This window comes from Garra rufa, chromosome 4, assembly GCF_049309525.1.
Source record: "Garra rufa chromosome 4, GarRuf1.0, whole genome shotgun sequence".
NCBI classification, from domain to species: Eukaryota; Metazoa; Chordata; class Actinopteri; order Cypriniformes; family Cyprinidae; genus Garra; species Garra rufa.
Genome location: NC_133364.1, coordinates 10,272,862 through 10,289,730, shown reverse-complemented (window position 1 = coordinate 10,289,730; position 16,869 = coordinate 10,272,862). Strand labels below are relative to the sequence as shown.

The 16,869-nt window shown below is 33.7% G+C and overlaps 1 protein-coding gene across 1 annotated transcript in view; it reads right to left on the bottom strand.

Moving 5' to 3' along the window:
- Positions 1-15,501, bottom strand: part of slc41a2b (solute carrier family 41 member 2b) — a 46,230-nt gene extending 30,729 nt beyond the window's left edge. Inside the window, exons 1-6 of the mRNA XM_073838036.1 lie at positions 15,436-15,501; positions 13,130-13,749; positions 11,990-12,097; positions 9,178-9,249; positions 6,677-6,821; positions 6,350-6,496 (exon numbers count right to left, since the gene is read on the bottom strand). Coding sequence (XP_073694137.1) covers positions 6,350-6,496; positions 6,677-6,821; positions 9,178-9,249; positions 11,990-12,097; positions 13,130-13,627 — 970 coding nt within the window. The 5' untranslated portion in view covers positions 13,628-13,749; positions 15,436-15,501. The remainder of the gene's footprint in view (positions 1-6,349; positions 6,497-6,676; positions 6,822-9,177; positions 9,250-11,989; positions 12,098-13,129; positions 13,750-15,435) is intronic.
- Positions 15,502-16,869: the final 1,368 nt, after the last annotated feature.

Below are 16,869 nucleotides of genomic sequence, written 5' to 3'. Positions count from 1 at the left end.
AACATCTGAACTTCATACACAACAATACGGCAACGACTTTACAACAGGACACATTATTTTATTTTAAAGTAGCTTGTACACCAATGGATTTCAGATGTCGGGAAATTTCAGACCGCATCTCCACAGCATAATCACTCTAATATTAAACGTACGGGTCAGGAGGCGGGTCGGGTACAATATTTCATTTTTTTATTCGGCGGTCCGAGTTGCGGGCGGGTTAGTTGAAAACGGTCGGGTTCGGGTTGTTTACCCACTGACCCGCGCATCACTGGTGTCAGGGCCGTGGACACTAATGTTTTGAAAAAAGTGGAGCGAGTGAGGAAAGCTTTCCCCTTCTCCCTGGCATGCATTTGAATGCTGAATTCGAAATGCAACTGAATGCAGTCGGAATCCGCCCCCAGCACCCCCAAAAGTCTCCAAATGTTGATTACAACAAGGCAACAGACAGCATTCAACACCCCACCCCACCCCCACTCTGCCATTCATAAACATTTCGCTCTTTATACTGCATGCAGCTTAACGCTGATGCCTCATTAACGGCTACTTTTCAGAAAACTGAAAAAAAGAAAGAAAAAAAACACTTCCCTTTGGTTTCCCAGAACAGACTTAAGCCTCCTCCCAGGCTAAAATGATGTAAATCGGAGCTGTTTAAAGAGGAATAAAAAAAAAAAAAAAAAAACCTTGTAGCCTACTGATCGTTGGTCGGAGTACCCGCAGTTCGTGACTGGAAGCTGTTAAGAGACAGACTTAACGAACTTCTCCCAAATAGAAAAACTACTTTTCCACTTTAAAAAAAAGAAAAAGAAAAAAAGGTGGAAAAAAATTGCATAACTCACTGGAGCACTTTTGATACTTAACAATTGTATTCGTTGTCAGTCATATAGGCTAAGCTTTATTGTTTTTAAAAGTGAGCCTTCTGTTTATTTGTCTAAATTATTTTCTATATTAGGATATAATACTAGGCTATAGTATTTACATGGACATTAGGCCAAATCTACATGGGTTTCTTCCCTTTCACTTCAATTAGTTTTTAAGAAAAAAAAAATGCATGGGCAGTGCGCCATCATAATGTACAGCATCAAAAATGTAAGAACAAATCTAAAGACAATAATAATAATAATAAAAATAATAATAATAATACAATTAATTATTAACACTCCTAAAAGTACAGTATAGTGCTCAGATACACTTAAGTTAGGTGACCTAACCCTAGTTGATACTTTATTTCAACTTTTCAATTATTTCATTAATTAACAAATAAACAAATGCCTTTCCGATGTGATATAAGTGAAAAGGGAGACGTTTTCGAAAATGATTTCACCAAAAGGCGGACGCGAACTCGGGTCTCCCGCGTCAAAGACGATATGTTACTCGTATTATCACTTACGCCACTGAAAATGTTGCGCAACACATGTCTTTTGTAATATTTGTAAATATGGCCTATTTGCATTGTGTAAAAACATTAAATAAAAAGGCACCAGACTACAGAAAATGGCATATACTAAAGTATTTATTTTCTGGGGGAGGACCCACCCACATTTATTTTGCTTCCGACGCCCATGCTTGATGATGAAGTATAGTCTATAGGATATAACAATAAAGTGCTTTTCCAGTCCCGATTCCACGAGCATCCACCCGCTCCCGCTATATTAAATATATTATTCGCCCGCTGCCCGCTTAGAATAAATTTCTAAGCACCAAAATCGCAAAAACAAATCAAAATAATAATAATAATAATAATAATAATAATAATAATAATAATAATAATAATAATAAATTAATTAATTAATTATTAACTCTATAAAAGCTGTAGTTTATATTTATCCTCTCCATTTCTATTCCTCTCTCAAATTAATTGTCAGTGTATCAAAAATTGTGTATCTTAGAAAAAGAAAAACTACCTCTTAAACATGCATATCTTAATTTGATGTTGCTTTAAAAGATGCAGATGTGTATGCTATTTGTAAAAAAAAATGTAAACAAGATGCTGGTTTAAGGGCGCATCACATAAATTGCCTACAATTCTGCATATAGGCTTGCTACTTATTAATTTTATTTTATTTCGTTTTGTTAAATTATTATTCATTAAGAAATTTATATTTCGCATATGGGCATGTTTATTTACATTTACATTTATTCATTTAGCCGACGCTTTTATCCAAAGCGACTTACAATTGGGAGTACAACAAGTGATTCATCCTAAGGAGGCAGATCAACATAGGAAGTGTTCAAAAATACCATATATCAGGCGTTGTTAGAAGAGTGCAGGCTAGAAGGAGAAGATCAAGAAAGAGAGGAAAAACAGGCTAGAAGGGAGGATTTTTTTTTTTTTATTTTTTTATTTATTGAGTCAGATAGTGTCGAAAAAGATGGGTTTTCAGCAGTCGTTTGAAAGCTGTTAAGGAGTCTGCATTCCGGATAGGGGTGGGAAGATCATTCCACCAGGCAGGGACATTGAACGAGAATGTTCTGGACAGTGATTTAATACCTCTCTGTGGTGGTACAATGAGGCGTCTTTCACTAGAGGATCTCAGTCTTCTGGAAGGAGTGTAGATGTGTAGTAGTGAATGGAGGTAGGCAGGTGATGATCCGGTGGCTGTCCTATATGCCAGCATCAGTGTCTTGAATTTGATGCGTGCTGTAACCGGTAGCCAGTGCAGGGATATGAAGAGAGGTGTAACATGGGCCTTTTTGGGCTCGTTGAAGACCAGTCGTGCTGCTGCATTCTGAATCATTTGTAGAGGCTTGGTTGTACATGCTGGAAGACCAGCTAAAAGAGCATTGCAGTAGTCCAGCCTGGAAATGACCAGGGCCTGGACGAGGAGTTGTGTAGCATGCTTATTTTACATACAGCTGTGTAGCAAATTTATTTGTAGCAAATTTATTTTACATACAGCTTTTTTTGGGTTTTCTCTGTGCATAAGATCTGCGCGTTCTGATGTTTCTGCTGCTTTTTGCTTGTGTACAATTAACCCCTCAAAACGAATTTAGCTGTTATTAATGTGTCACAGCCACGTTTCAATTTAAATTTAAATGTAATGTAACACAATCTTGTCGTTAATAACAACTAAACGCGTCGGTTGTCGTTTGGAAAAAAAAAAAAACAGAAATTAACATTTCTATTTTCAATGCAGTCTAATAAAAGTTCATCAGGAAAAAAATAAAAGAAAATAATAATAAAACTGCTCCTGCTTATGAATAAATTTTTGCTTGATGATGAAGTATCTAAATAGTCTATAGGATATAACAAAGTGCTTTTCCAGTCCCGCTTCCATGAGGTTTTATTCCGCATCCACCCGCTCCGCGCTATATTAACTATATTATTCGCCCGCTGCCCACTTAGAATAAATTTCTAAGCACCAAAATCGCAAAAATACTGTAGTTTATATTTATCCTTCCCATTTCTGTCTCTACTCAAATTAATTGTCAGTGTATCTAAAATTGTGTATCTTAGAAAAAGAAAAAGACGAACTACCTCTTAAACATGCATATCTTAATTTGATGTTGCTTTAAAACGCTGAAATATATAATGTATTTTATTCTGAAGGTGAAAGTTGTCGAGTTATTTGACTGCCCGTGGCGCCGTCAGGATCACTTGATTTTTTTCCCCTTAATAAAGTGGATACAGCTTACAATACTCGTTCAAGAGTACGGCATTGCTCAAATGGCTATTTGTAAAAAAATAAAAATAAAAATGGAAACAAGATGCTGGTTTAAGGGCGCATCACAGAAATTGCCTAAAATTCTGCATATAGGCTTGCTACTTATTAATTTGTTAAATTATTATTCATTCAGAAAAGAAAAACATATATTTCTTATGTGGGCCTATTTTATTTACTATTATATATAGGTTTATTGGGTTTTTCTCTGTGCATAAGCTCTGCGCGTGAGGTTCTGATGTTTATGCTGCTTCTTGCTTGTGTATAATTAATCCCTGAAAACGAATTTAGCGGTTTACGTCAGTTGTCGGTTGGAAAAATAAAATAACCGAAATTAACATTTCTATTTCCGATGCAGTCTAATAAATGTTCGTCAGGAAAACAAAGAAAGAAAACAAAATAACAATACAACTGCACCTGCTTATGAATAGGCTATCTTTTTGCTATTGGTTTGAACCATAATTTCAGGAAAGAGGAATCATTGAACTATTGTACTGGTATTTGTGACCAACGCCCCCTAGAGCTGGCCATGGTGTTTGGCTACAGAATGTTGTTCCTTGCGCCTCCTGGTGGATATTATATGAAGTGCAACAACGTTGTAAAAAAATCTAAAAAAGCCGCTGCGGCAGGACGCGTGGCCACGCGTGCCGAATTGCAGGCTGCCGCGTGAAAATAGATGCATTTTTAATGGCCAGATCTGTACATTGTAATTCAGTGTAACATAATATTTATGCAAAAATTCAAACAACATGCTTATTCTGACTTGTACATTTTAAAATATATAAAGAGTAAGGGAGCATATTAAATTTTATTGTGTTTTAAATGAGTACAAATTATTTCTGACAAATGGGCAAAATCTAGGATAGTGGCAAATTGTAAAAATATTGAATTAAAACTAATTAGTATTTAGGGTGAAAGTAATTTGTATTTTTAATGTCATAAATTTGATTTTTGACAAGACTGTTACACTGAATGACATTTAAGTGGGCGTCTTCTGTAAATTAGGGGAAAAAGTATATTAATTTTTTGCTCAGAAAAACAAAAATGCAATTAATTAAACAGAAAACTTTATTTTTTAAGCCGTATTTCACTTATTGCGTTTATGCTTAAACCCTTTTCGTCTTTGACCCAAATATTATAAATATATACACACATACATTGTTCAAAAGCTTAGTGTTTTTTTGCATTTATTTGATTAAAAATACAGAAAAAAGTGAAATATTATTACAATTTAAAATAACAGTTTTGTATTTTAATATGCTTTAAATATAATTTATTTCTGTGATGCAAAGGTGAATTTTCAGCATCATTACTGCAGTGTTCAGTGTCAAATGGTGCTTCAGAAATCACTCTAATAAGCTTATTTATTATCAATGTTGGAATGTTTTTAATATTTGTTTGAAACCAGTGATACTTTTTATTTTATCTTTAACAAAAATTACAGCATTTATTTTAAATGGACATCTTTTCTAACAATATACATCTTTACTGTCACTTTTTATCAATGTAACACATCCTTGCTAAATAAAAGTATTAATTTCTATCAAAACAAGAGAGAAAAAACAATTTACTGACTTCAAACTTTTGAACATTAGTGTATATTGTTAAAAAATATCTATTTTAAATTAATGATGTTCTTTTTAACGTTTTATTCATAAAAGAATCCTGAAAAAAGTTTCACAGCTTGATAATAATAATACGAATGATAATAAATCAGAATATTAGAATGTTTTCTGAAGGATCATGTGACACTGAAGACTGTAGTAACGACTGAAGAATATTCAGCTTTGCATCACAGAAATAAATTCTATTTTAAAGTCTATTAAAATAGAAAACCATTATGTTAAATTGCAATACTTTTTCTAAATATTACTGCTTTTTCTGTATTTTTGATCAAATAAATGCAGCCTTGATGCGCATAAGAAATCTTGCTGATCCCAAAAATGTATAAATATGTGTGTGTGTGTGTGTGTGTGTGTGTGTGTGTGTGTATATATATATAGAGAGAGAGAGAGAGAGAGAAAGAGAGAGAGAGATAGAGAACTACATAGTGAGGCCTGTGTGTGTATTTCATGAGAATGTGGATACGTAAACCCAGCGAGGTCATGCACTGTGTCACAACACTCTCATTGTCCTCAACCAGACTCATTAGCAGCATGACCCTACCCATAAAACATATCAACCCCACTGCCCTATAAACTGTAACTTACGCCTCGCATCTGCTGACACCTGCAATAGAGTGTGAGAGTGTGAAATGTGCTGCCACGTTTAAAATATATAACCGATCATACCCTAATATGACAGATAAAGCCTGAAATATAATCAGTTTTTCACATAATATTCTTCAGTCAGCTTTACAAGTGAATCTAAATGGAATTCACTCAAGGCTGCAATTTAAAGTGATGGTTTCTTGCGCCCTCTTGTGGTAGAACACAGAAAGCATCGCTGATCTGCTGGAGAGAAACTATACATTTATCAAACTGTGACCTACTATCTATTCTGGGCAAAAAATAAATCTCTTTCTGGCTTTATTCTTACTTTATTGCTAGTGAGCTGTCTTGCCGTCTGCTGTCTACATAGCTGGCTAAAGTGACTCATTTGAGGTTGTGAGGCATTGTTCGTATGTACTTTTTAGGTGCATACTTTCAAATCGAATGTACCTGTGATGTCTAAAAAATCAACTTTCTCACCTAGGCAGTTGTAGAGGCCCTGGCTGATCCATGCCAGGATGGCCAGCGTGATCAGGTCACCGAAACTGGCGGCAATGGGTGTAGCTACATTATCAGGGTTGATGCCGGTCTTCTTAGAGCCCACAATCACACCCACCATTATAATACCTAAAGAGAAGAGACACTGTTCACCTTACCCACTTGGAAGTGGACATTCATAATGTGAAATGCAATTCAAACGTGATTAATGTGGGAATGTGATATAACAATGTGGCCATTATTTTTCATGAAAAGAATTGCTTTAGTAAACACATGTAAGAGTATTAGAGGTTAATCTGTAGTACAGACCCTGCAGCAGAGATGCTATGAAGGCTGTGGCGACACTACTGGAACACAGCAACACGGCGTGACCCATCTGAAACTTTCCCTCAGGAATCCAACCTAGTACAACAGCCGCTACGGCTGCCAGGAAGCCTATTACTGTGGCCTGCACCTGAGAAAGAGAGTCAGGCAGAGGTAACACTAGGTTTCATTCATTTAAAAAATCTAAATAATAAATATAACATAAACAGAAATTAGTTATTTTCTTTGTGTGTGTGTGTGTGTGTGTGTATGTGACCCTTGACCACAAAACCAGTCATAAGTCGCACAGGTATATTTGTAGCAATAGCCAACAATACATTGTATGGGTCAAAATTATACATTTTTCTTCTATGCCAAAAATCATTAGGATATTAAATAAAGACCATGTTCAATGCAGATATTTTGCACATTTTCTACTGTAGATATATCAAAACTTAATTTGAATTAGTAATAGTAATTAGTAATAGGGCTGCACAATATCTCAATGTGCATCTTGTCAGTAAAGCCAGTTTTGTAATCAGTAGTGTATCTCCATTTCACGTTGCATATGCACGTTCAGATAGAGCAGCGCTTAGTACACAGAGCCATAATTCACTTGCAAGCAGCGGAAAACCACACAGATGATATCATCAAGTTTGCTCTGCTTGTCTGTGTAATAAGCGCTGTTCAATTTGAACGTGCACAGGTGATGGAGATGTACTACTGATTATAGAACTGGCTTTACTGACAAGATGGATATCGCATGCGATATATCGTGCAGCCCTAATTAGTAATATGCATAGCTAAGAACTTCATTTGGACAATTTTAAAGGTGATTTTCTTAATATTTAGATTTTTTTGCACCCTCAGATTCCAGATTTTTAAATAGTTGAAAATCTAAATATTGTTCTATCCTAACTACCATATGTGACCCTGGACCACAAAACCAGTCATAAGGTTAAATTTTACAAAACTGAGATGTATACATCATATGAATATTCAATAAATAAGCTTTCTATTGATGTATGGTTTGTTATGATAGGACAATATTTGGCCGAGATACATCTATTTGAAAATCAGGAATCTGAGGGTGCAAAAAAATCAAAATACTGAGAAAATCACCTTTAAAGTTGTCCAAATTAGGTTCTTAACAATGCATATTACTAATCAAAAATTACATTTTGATATATTTACAGTAGGAATTTGACAAAGAATCATCATGGAACATGACCTTTACTTAATTTCCTAATGATTTTTGGCATAAAATAAAAATAAAAAATTTTGACCCATGCAATGTATTTTTGGCTATTGCTACAAATATACCCCAGCGACTTAAGACTGGTTTTGTGGTCCAGGGTCACATATATCAACGGAAAGCTTATTTATTCAGTATGTATAATTTGATTCGATTTGATATCTCAATTTAAAAAAAAAAACTTGCCCTTATGACTGGTTTTGTGGTCCAGGGCCAGGGTCATATACTGGATTAAAAAAGTTGATCAAAGTTGTCCTAAGACAAGAACAGGTATTGCTTTGGTTTTATTTTATCTTATTTTTTATATTTTTATTATATTTTTTATATTGTATTGTTATTTTTATAACATAAACGTTTTTAAATATAATATAAAACTAGAAATTGTATATAAATATATTTAAATATCAAATTTCTAGATTATATTTTTTAAAAGAATAAATTTTACTTAATTTTAATCACTTTTTTTATTAATTGTAATATATATAATCAATATAATATATAAATAGAAATTAATTCATTCAATTTGAATTTATCTTTTTACATTATATTATCTTATTTTTATCATTTTATTAATATATATTTTATATTTTATTATTCTTCCTATAACATAAAAAGTAGAAATATTAACATAAAACTAGAAATTGTATATATTATATTTAAATATACAATTAGATTAGACAATTATACAATTCTAGATTAAATTAATTTAATGAACACATTTTTATTGACAATTTTAATTACACTTTTTAATTAAATTAAATGTGTATATAGAGAGAGGGAAGGTATATACATTTTAATGTAATATTAAAATAATTAATAAATAAATATATTTATATAGAAATGAATTCATTTAATGTTTAATTAATGAATTTATTTTTAATTATTTTTAATCTTACATTCTTTTATATTTTTATTATTTTAAAGATTTAAAAAAAGGGTACAAATATAATAATAAAACAGAAACTGTATATAAATAGATTATATTTAAATATTTTTTATATATATATGTATATATATACACATAAAAAAATATTTAATTACTTGAATTATTATTTATACACTTACTGTATACAGACACTTTGTTTTATTAGTGTCTGTGCAAATACAGAAACCCGTAATCTTATTAAGGTTTCTGTTCCTTTTCTAGGTAAAAACCCTTATGCAAAATAACAGTGTGAGCATATTTAAATGTACTGGGTTTCTGATGGCGTTTGTTTGTACTGTACATGTAAGCAGAACTGAATGCGCTTACCTGTTTCAGTGCCAAATTCCCAATAATAAGATTCCACTTCTCTATAGGTGAGTCCATTTTCCCCACATTCACCTGCAGACAACAAAATTCATGAACAAGCTTTTTTTTCTCATTGCTACTGCATTCAGTCACACACATTCATCATGTTTTATGTACCTTTTCTAGCACTCTTTATGTTAAAAAGTAAATGTAAAAAGTTTAAAAAGGTGGAAAGCATTGATAAATGATCAATATTTCAAACATATTCACCCCAAAATCAAAAGAAAAACAAGAAAAGGTAATCTTATTTAGGAATATTAGGATCTTGTTTATTGTGACCTTTTTAAATGAGTGTTATTCCCAAAAAATATATACATTGTGTAATATAGTGTAATTGAATGCATTTATGAATGATTTATTTAGATTTATTTCATTATTATTTATATCAATCAAAAAAAGAGCAAAATGTCATAATGGCTCTAAGCCCTAATGGCTTAAAATAAAAAATATAAAGATTTCTTTTAATCATTTAATTTTGGACCTTCAAACCTAAACAAGAAAACCATCAAGAGAGAAAAAATTGTGACCAAATTACGTCTGAGTGGTAGATTTTGGCATTGGCATATTTTACACTGAAAAGAAAACCACCATATGAGGTAAAGATAATAATATTTCGAGTTTGGAATGGATCTCTGCCCACAGAGTAACAAGATGGTTGACTCCACAACCGATGAGCCAGTGTGTGTGTGCTTAGGAAAATACAGGAAACAAATGTAAATGTGAAAGAGCAGCGTGTAGGAGAGAGTCGTCTGAGGGCAATAGACTCAGTGTGTGTTTTTCTTTTTTCCCCCAGCTGCATGAGGGTGAACAGAAGGCCTGTACTTTAGCCCCTCTCCTCCGCTCGGTCCACACCGCCAGGGTTTGTTTATTCTTTCACCTCGAGGGGGGACGACAGATTTGCCATGAGAACACTAGACGCTAAACGGCATGAGCTGAAACCCCTCTGAGCTCTAAAGTCACGTACTGAGGGGGAAAAAACACTAGCTACCAAAAAAAAAAAAACTTAATAAAATAAAATCTCTCTGTCAGCAGATAGCAGCCGAGCCTCAAGCGCCCAGAGGAAAGGCCAAGAGAGGAGAGTGGGAGAGGATCTGTTAATAAAATAGCTTATGTAAACTACACTTGTCTATGCACACATATAAACACACCTGAGACTTTAACTACGAAAAGTTTAAAGGCATAATACGTTTTTAATGACAACGTGAAACATATGCTTTGTTACTTTTATGTCAAATTTCTGTTGGTTAACTTTATAATCAGACTCTATCAGACAATCAATCTATGTGTTTTTTCCAATACACTTCTAATACTTAAGGAAGCAAGTTTCTGCTATAGAATTAAAAATAAAGGTAATTGCAACTTTTTATCTCACAATTTGGAAATTTTTCATGCAACTGTAAGTTTATATCTCACTCGTCAAATATAAACTCAGAATTGTGAGATATAAACTAATCTCACAATTATTATTTATTTATTTATTATGCATGCATGTATGTATTTATTAATGTTTTACTTCGTACTAGTATTATTATTTTTTGCAGTTGTCAGATAAATAAAAAAATGACATGATATAACATTTTTATTTTGGGATTTTTGGGAACATTTATGTCACTTTCAGTATCTCATAATGTTGCTCATGGCAAAAATGCCACTGAAAGTGACATAAATGCCCCCAAAGTTCATGTTATATCATATAATTTTTATTTATTTATTTGACAACTGCATAAAATAATAATAATAAAATGAAGAAATAAAAAAAATAAATAAAAAAAAATAAATACATACATGCATGCATGATAAATAAATAATAATAGTGAGAGAACATTTTGACAAGTGCAAGAAAAAAAAAAGAATATTAATAAACTAAATAAATCAATAAAACTAAATTCATGCTACATTTTATAGATTTTTATTTCTGTCGTAAGTAGCACAGACATATTTGTAGCAATAGCCAAAAATTGTATGGGTCAAAATTATCGACTTTTATTTCATGGCAAAAATCATTATTAGGTAAAGATCGATATTAAGTAAAGATCATGTTCCATGAAGATATTTTGTACATTTTCTACCTTAAACATATCAAAACTTAATTTTTGATTAGTAATTTGCATTACTAAGAACTTCATTTGGACAACAACTGGCGATTTTCTCCATATTTAGATTTTTTTGCACCCTCAGATTTACAAATAGTTGTATCTCAGCCAATATATATGAAAGTGTACTGTATATATGACTGATAAAATGTTCTGTCGTTGTGTTTGAGCTATTGTGACATTACTGGTTGCGTCAGCAGAAAATATGTTTCTGAAGTAAAAGAAGTTATTACACTACACAGATTATAATACTTTTTCTTTTAAATATTATTCTTTAAATATAAATAATGTGCACAGAAAGACCAGGCACAGTTATTAAGGCAGTAAAGATGTGAATTACATGTTGTCTTGAAAGCCAGTGATTGTTTTTCTTACTCAGACATACAGTGTGGGGGTTGGAAATGCCTATGGAGTCATAACCATAATAACAGGCTAGCTAGTCATTCTATCACTGCTGTATGGTTTTTACTACCAGCCCTAGTCTGTGGAGATGCATGAATCGAGCACTAGCATAAATCGTCAGGACCTGACAGGTGAGAGCATGCCCAAAACGGGCCAAGAGCACATCATGAACCACTTCTTATGAGAGCTTCTAAAAAAATTAAAGGCACACTACACTACTACAGTAAACTAAAGCTAGATGCAGTTAAGTGCAAATCGTAGTTAGTTAGAATACTAACCGCTGTGGAAAGTCTGGAAGCGAGGGTCATCTCTAGGTTTCCTTTCAAACCCAAAAGAGCCGGAACCAGGATGAAAATCTCTGTGATGTTCTTGAATGCTTCCCAGTGCTGAAAAGTAATAAAAGAGAAGAGAGATTTACATTAGGTCTATGGGGTGGTTCTCAACTAGGGGACTGGGGCTCACCAGGGGCCTCAACAAACTTCAAGTGGGCACCCGAAAAAAATCTTAAAATATTTAAATTAGGTTATATTAGCATAATCATCCTTAAAATAAATAAATAAATAAATAAATAAACCTTAAAATAATGTGAGATCCTGGACCACAAAACCAGTCTTAAGTAGCACAGGTATATTTGTAGCAATAGCCAAAAATACACTGTATAATATTTTTAAGTAATAATATTTATTTTATGAAAACAGAATGACCAGAGGTCCATCCCTTTTTGTGTAACAATAAAATAAGAATGAAAAAAAACTGCTTCAGTGTATTTTGTATTTATAAATGAATGTCAATAGGGGTCCAATGTAATTTTGGACCCCATTGACTTTCATTATCTGGGCAAAAATGTCTTCAAAATACCTTCTTTTGAGTTCCTTAAAGGGATAGTTCACCTAAAAATGAAAATTCTGTAATTAATTACTCACCCTCATGTTGTTCCAAACCCATTAGACCTTCGTTCATCTTCAGAACACAAATTAAGATATTTTTGATGAAATTCGAGAGCTTTCTGACTCTCCACAGATAGCAAGGGTACTACAACCCATGGTGCATTGTTGAATTAAGTTGTTATTTTTGTTTTCTTTGTGCACAAAAAGCATTCTCGTAGCTTTGTTAAATTATGGTTGAACCACTGATGTCACATGGACTGTTTTACCAATGACCTTACTGCTTTTCTGTGCCTTGACCGTGGTAGCACTCTTGCTGTCTATGCAGGGTCAGAAAGCTCTTGGATTTCATCTAAAATATATCTGCCTTCCGAGGATGAATGAAGGTCTTACAAGTTTGGAACAACATGAGGGTGAGCAATTAATGACATATTTTCCATTTTTGGGTGAATTATCCCTTTAAAACAAACTTCCAACACTTTTGGAACAACATAAAGGTGAGTAAATACTCCCTTTAAGGTTTCAGAATCTCACCTGTACTATATCCAGTACTACTCCAGCTGAAACCGTCCCAAACCCAGCTAGAAGGAAGGGCACCAGTATCTGCAATGCCATGGCGAGGGGTGACTCTTTGGGCATATTTCTAGTTGCCTGCTGTTGCCCTTCCTCCTCGCTCTCCTCTTCCTCATCAGCCTCTTCTCCTGAGAGCCTGCCTTCAGGCAGCATGGGGTCAGTCTCTGCATAGCGTCCGTCTCCAGCATCAGACAGTGTGATGGACGTTCGGCTGCTGCGGTCCGAGTGGCGTCGGGGCTCTCGGTGGAACCCATTTTTGAGGGACTCTGGCTTGGGTGTGCTAAGGTCCACCATAGCCAGCCGTTCCTCTTGTAGCGCGGTGTAACCCGCAGGTACCATGGTCTGAAGCAAGGATGGTATGGGTCTGAAAGAGATGGAGCTCCAGGCTCCTCCAGCCTGAGCTGCCAGACTAGGGCCCAGGGAGCTGAGCACAGCGCCCCCTACGGTTCGGAGGCTCATATTGCAGACAGGAACTGGTTGGGCTCATGGCCCTCTGGACGTCAAGAAGAGCAGCAGTTCAGCAGAAACAGCAGGTGGCATCCATAAGAACTACGAAGAAGTGCTGACAATATCGCAGTGACCTGATAAAGAAAAGTACACAGAAAAACTGTGAACAAAAGCGTCACAGTCGAGGTCACACTATCTTATATAGTTTCTATTAGTCTGTCAGCAGATGTTATTTGATCTAGATGCTGAATTGGCAGTCAAAGTGTTTAGTACACAGTCTAAACTTTGTTTACTTAAACATCAATTACTAAGTACACCATACTTGGAACTATCTTCAGTATAGAAACTAAAAAAAAAAAAAAGTTAATTGCAATTTTCTATCTGACAACTGCATGTATATCTTGTGGCTGTGAGAAGTGTGAGAAATAAACTCAGAATTGCACAAAAGGTATCAGAATTGTGAGATAAAAACAACTGCAATTAATTTACCTTTTTATCTCAAAGCAGAAACAAGCTTCCATAATTATAAGATGTATATTAGAAAAACACACACAAATGAATTGTCTGATTGAGTCTGATTATTGTATGAAATGTTATTTTTAAATTTAATCATCAGAAATTTGACATAAAAGTAGTAAATAAAGCATATACATTACCAGTCAAAAGTTTTTGAAAAAAAAAAAAAGGTTTTTAATGTTTTTTTAAAGAAGTCTCTTCTGCTCACCAAACCTGCATTTATTGGATCCAAAGTACAGCAAAAGCAATACAATTTTGAAATATTTTTACCATTTAAAATAACCATTTTCTATTTGAATATATTTTAAAATGTAATTTATAGCTGAAATTTCAAAGCTGAATTTTTGCATCAATACTCCAGTCACATGATCCTTCAGAAATCATTCTAATATTCTGATTTGCTGCTCAAAAAACAATTATTATTATTAGTAGAATTTATTCAGGTTTCTTTGATGAACAGAAAGCTCAGAAGAACAACATTTATTTGAAATAGAAATCTTTTGTAACATTAGAAATGTTTTTTATCATAACTTTTGATCAATTTAAAGCGTCCTTGCTAAATAAAAGTATTAATTTCTTTCCCCCAAAAAATATTATACTGATATTATACAAGCTTTTGAATGGTATAGTGTATAATGTTACAAAAGCTTTTTATTTCAGATAAATGCTGATCTTTAGATCTTTATAGTCATCAAAGAATCCTGAAAAAATGTAACGTAATGTTCTTTGAAAAGAAAAACATTAAAAATGTTTGACTGGTAATTTATAGTGTTCAATATTACCACTAAGTCAAAACAATACACAACACACATAAGATGAAAAATGTTTGTAAACAAACAACGCTAGTTCTCTAAACTCTGAAAAACCTAAAGAAAAATAAGCAAATACATCATATGATGTTTTCAGAACAACATATTATTATGCCTGTAAGTAACTAAACTTACATTTGACTGATATTTGAGATATACGAATATATTATACATGTGATGCAGTGGCAGAGAGAAAGACAGGTAGCTTTTCCAGCTAGACAAACAAACAAAAAATATACCAGATTTGTTAAGTTTATATGGTTTGTAGTTATCAAAAAACACTCAATTATATGTCTAAACCTTTACTTAGATGACTTGTGCATCGGAATCACCCCCAAAACATCCTAAAATATTCTCCAGCTGGCTGATGGTAAACATTAATAATTAATCATTTAAACTCCGAAGCCTGTCAAATGAAAGCAGCGCTTTATTTAACGTGTTTCAGATGTTTTCCGTTTCTCTAGAGGGTAAAAGATAATAAAGGAATGTAAGTACCGTGATATTTTAGTTCCGTCGAGACGAGTTTCAGCTTCTTTCCTGATCGCTGGACTGGAGCTCTATGACAGCGGCGGCGCGTCATCACTGCCGTGCACTGCGACAGCCGCAGGAGCGAGCGCGCATTTCAAAATAAAAGGCCCGTGAGATCACATTGTAGCACATTAAAACTACAATTTTCTATAATACATTATTTTTTTCTGGCTATTCTTTAATTTAAAATTTGTATTATTTTATCCTTGTCAAAAAGTGTCAGACAAAAATGTCGCCAAACAAGCGTGACAAGCTAAATGTCTGCGAGGTAAGCTCTTCAGCATAGATAGAACTATGTCAGGAATGAAAAAACACACAAAAAACAGGTAATGTCAGGTAATCAATAGAGATGCACCGATCTGGATTTTGGGGGCCGATCACCGATCACCGATCACCAAAAGCAGTATCTGCCGATCCCGATATTACCGATCACAGCGTCAGATCCATAAATTCTTCAATATTGTTGTCTCATGTACAAACATTGACATTGTATTATTAGTATAAAAAGTAGGAAATGAGAAAGTATCATGAATTGACCAGTTTTATTGCAGGCTGAGGCAAATTTCAATATTGAACACTCTCAAGACTCTCATAGACAACTTGGACTCAGCTTACATAGAGTAAGTGTTGCTTACTATCTTAAACTGTCTTTTGGCAGTAATTATGTACAACACAACATTTCACTCTTTTAGAGCTGACACAATTTGTAAACTATGAACCTTAGTTTTTCTGTGGAAAAAGTTAAATCTAATAAAAGAGTTAAATCTTAAAATAAAAAAATGATTATGTGCAAAACACACATGTGCACCATAATAAACATTTAACTCTCAGGAGGCTCTTTCTTAAAATCACAATTTAGAGTTTAGCAACAAGCTTTTTGTGGAAAAACAAAATAAATATGCCATACATATGCATATACACATACATATACATATACAGGGTGCAATTTGTGAAAAAAAACAGAGGGGGGGATGCTTTTAGAAACTTTTTTTTCTCTCTCCATAGGGAGAGGTTGACCAAACTGTTACTGTAATCTGTTAACAACGCGCATTATACCCGTCTTTTTAGGCAAGAACCAGATAATGAGTGTCAGGTCATGAATTTTTTTTAATATGACAGAAGCTGTATTATGTGATCACAATTTAATAAAAACATTGTATTAATAGTAATGGTTTAATTTCAAACAACGAATACATTTTATAGAGAAGGTGAGCAAAGTATCAACGGAGCTTTTTGGAAACTCAGAATCAGTAAACCACTGCGTCGCAAAAAGATTCACTGTTTTGAAGCGCTCCAATCGGATCGCGAATCATTTGATTCAGTACGTTCAACTTCAAAGCGCGTATGGCGAATCATTTGATTTAGGCGACTTTAAAGCGCGTATTGCAAATAATTTGATTT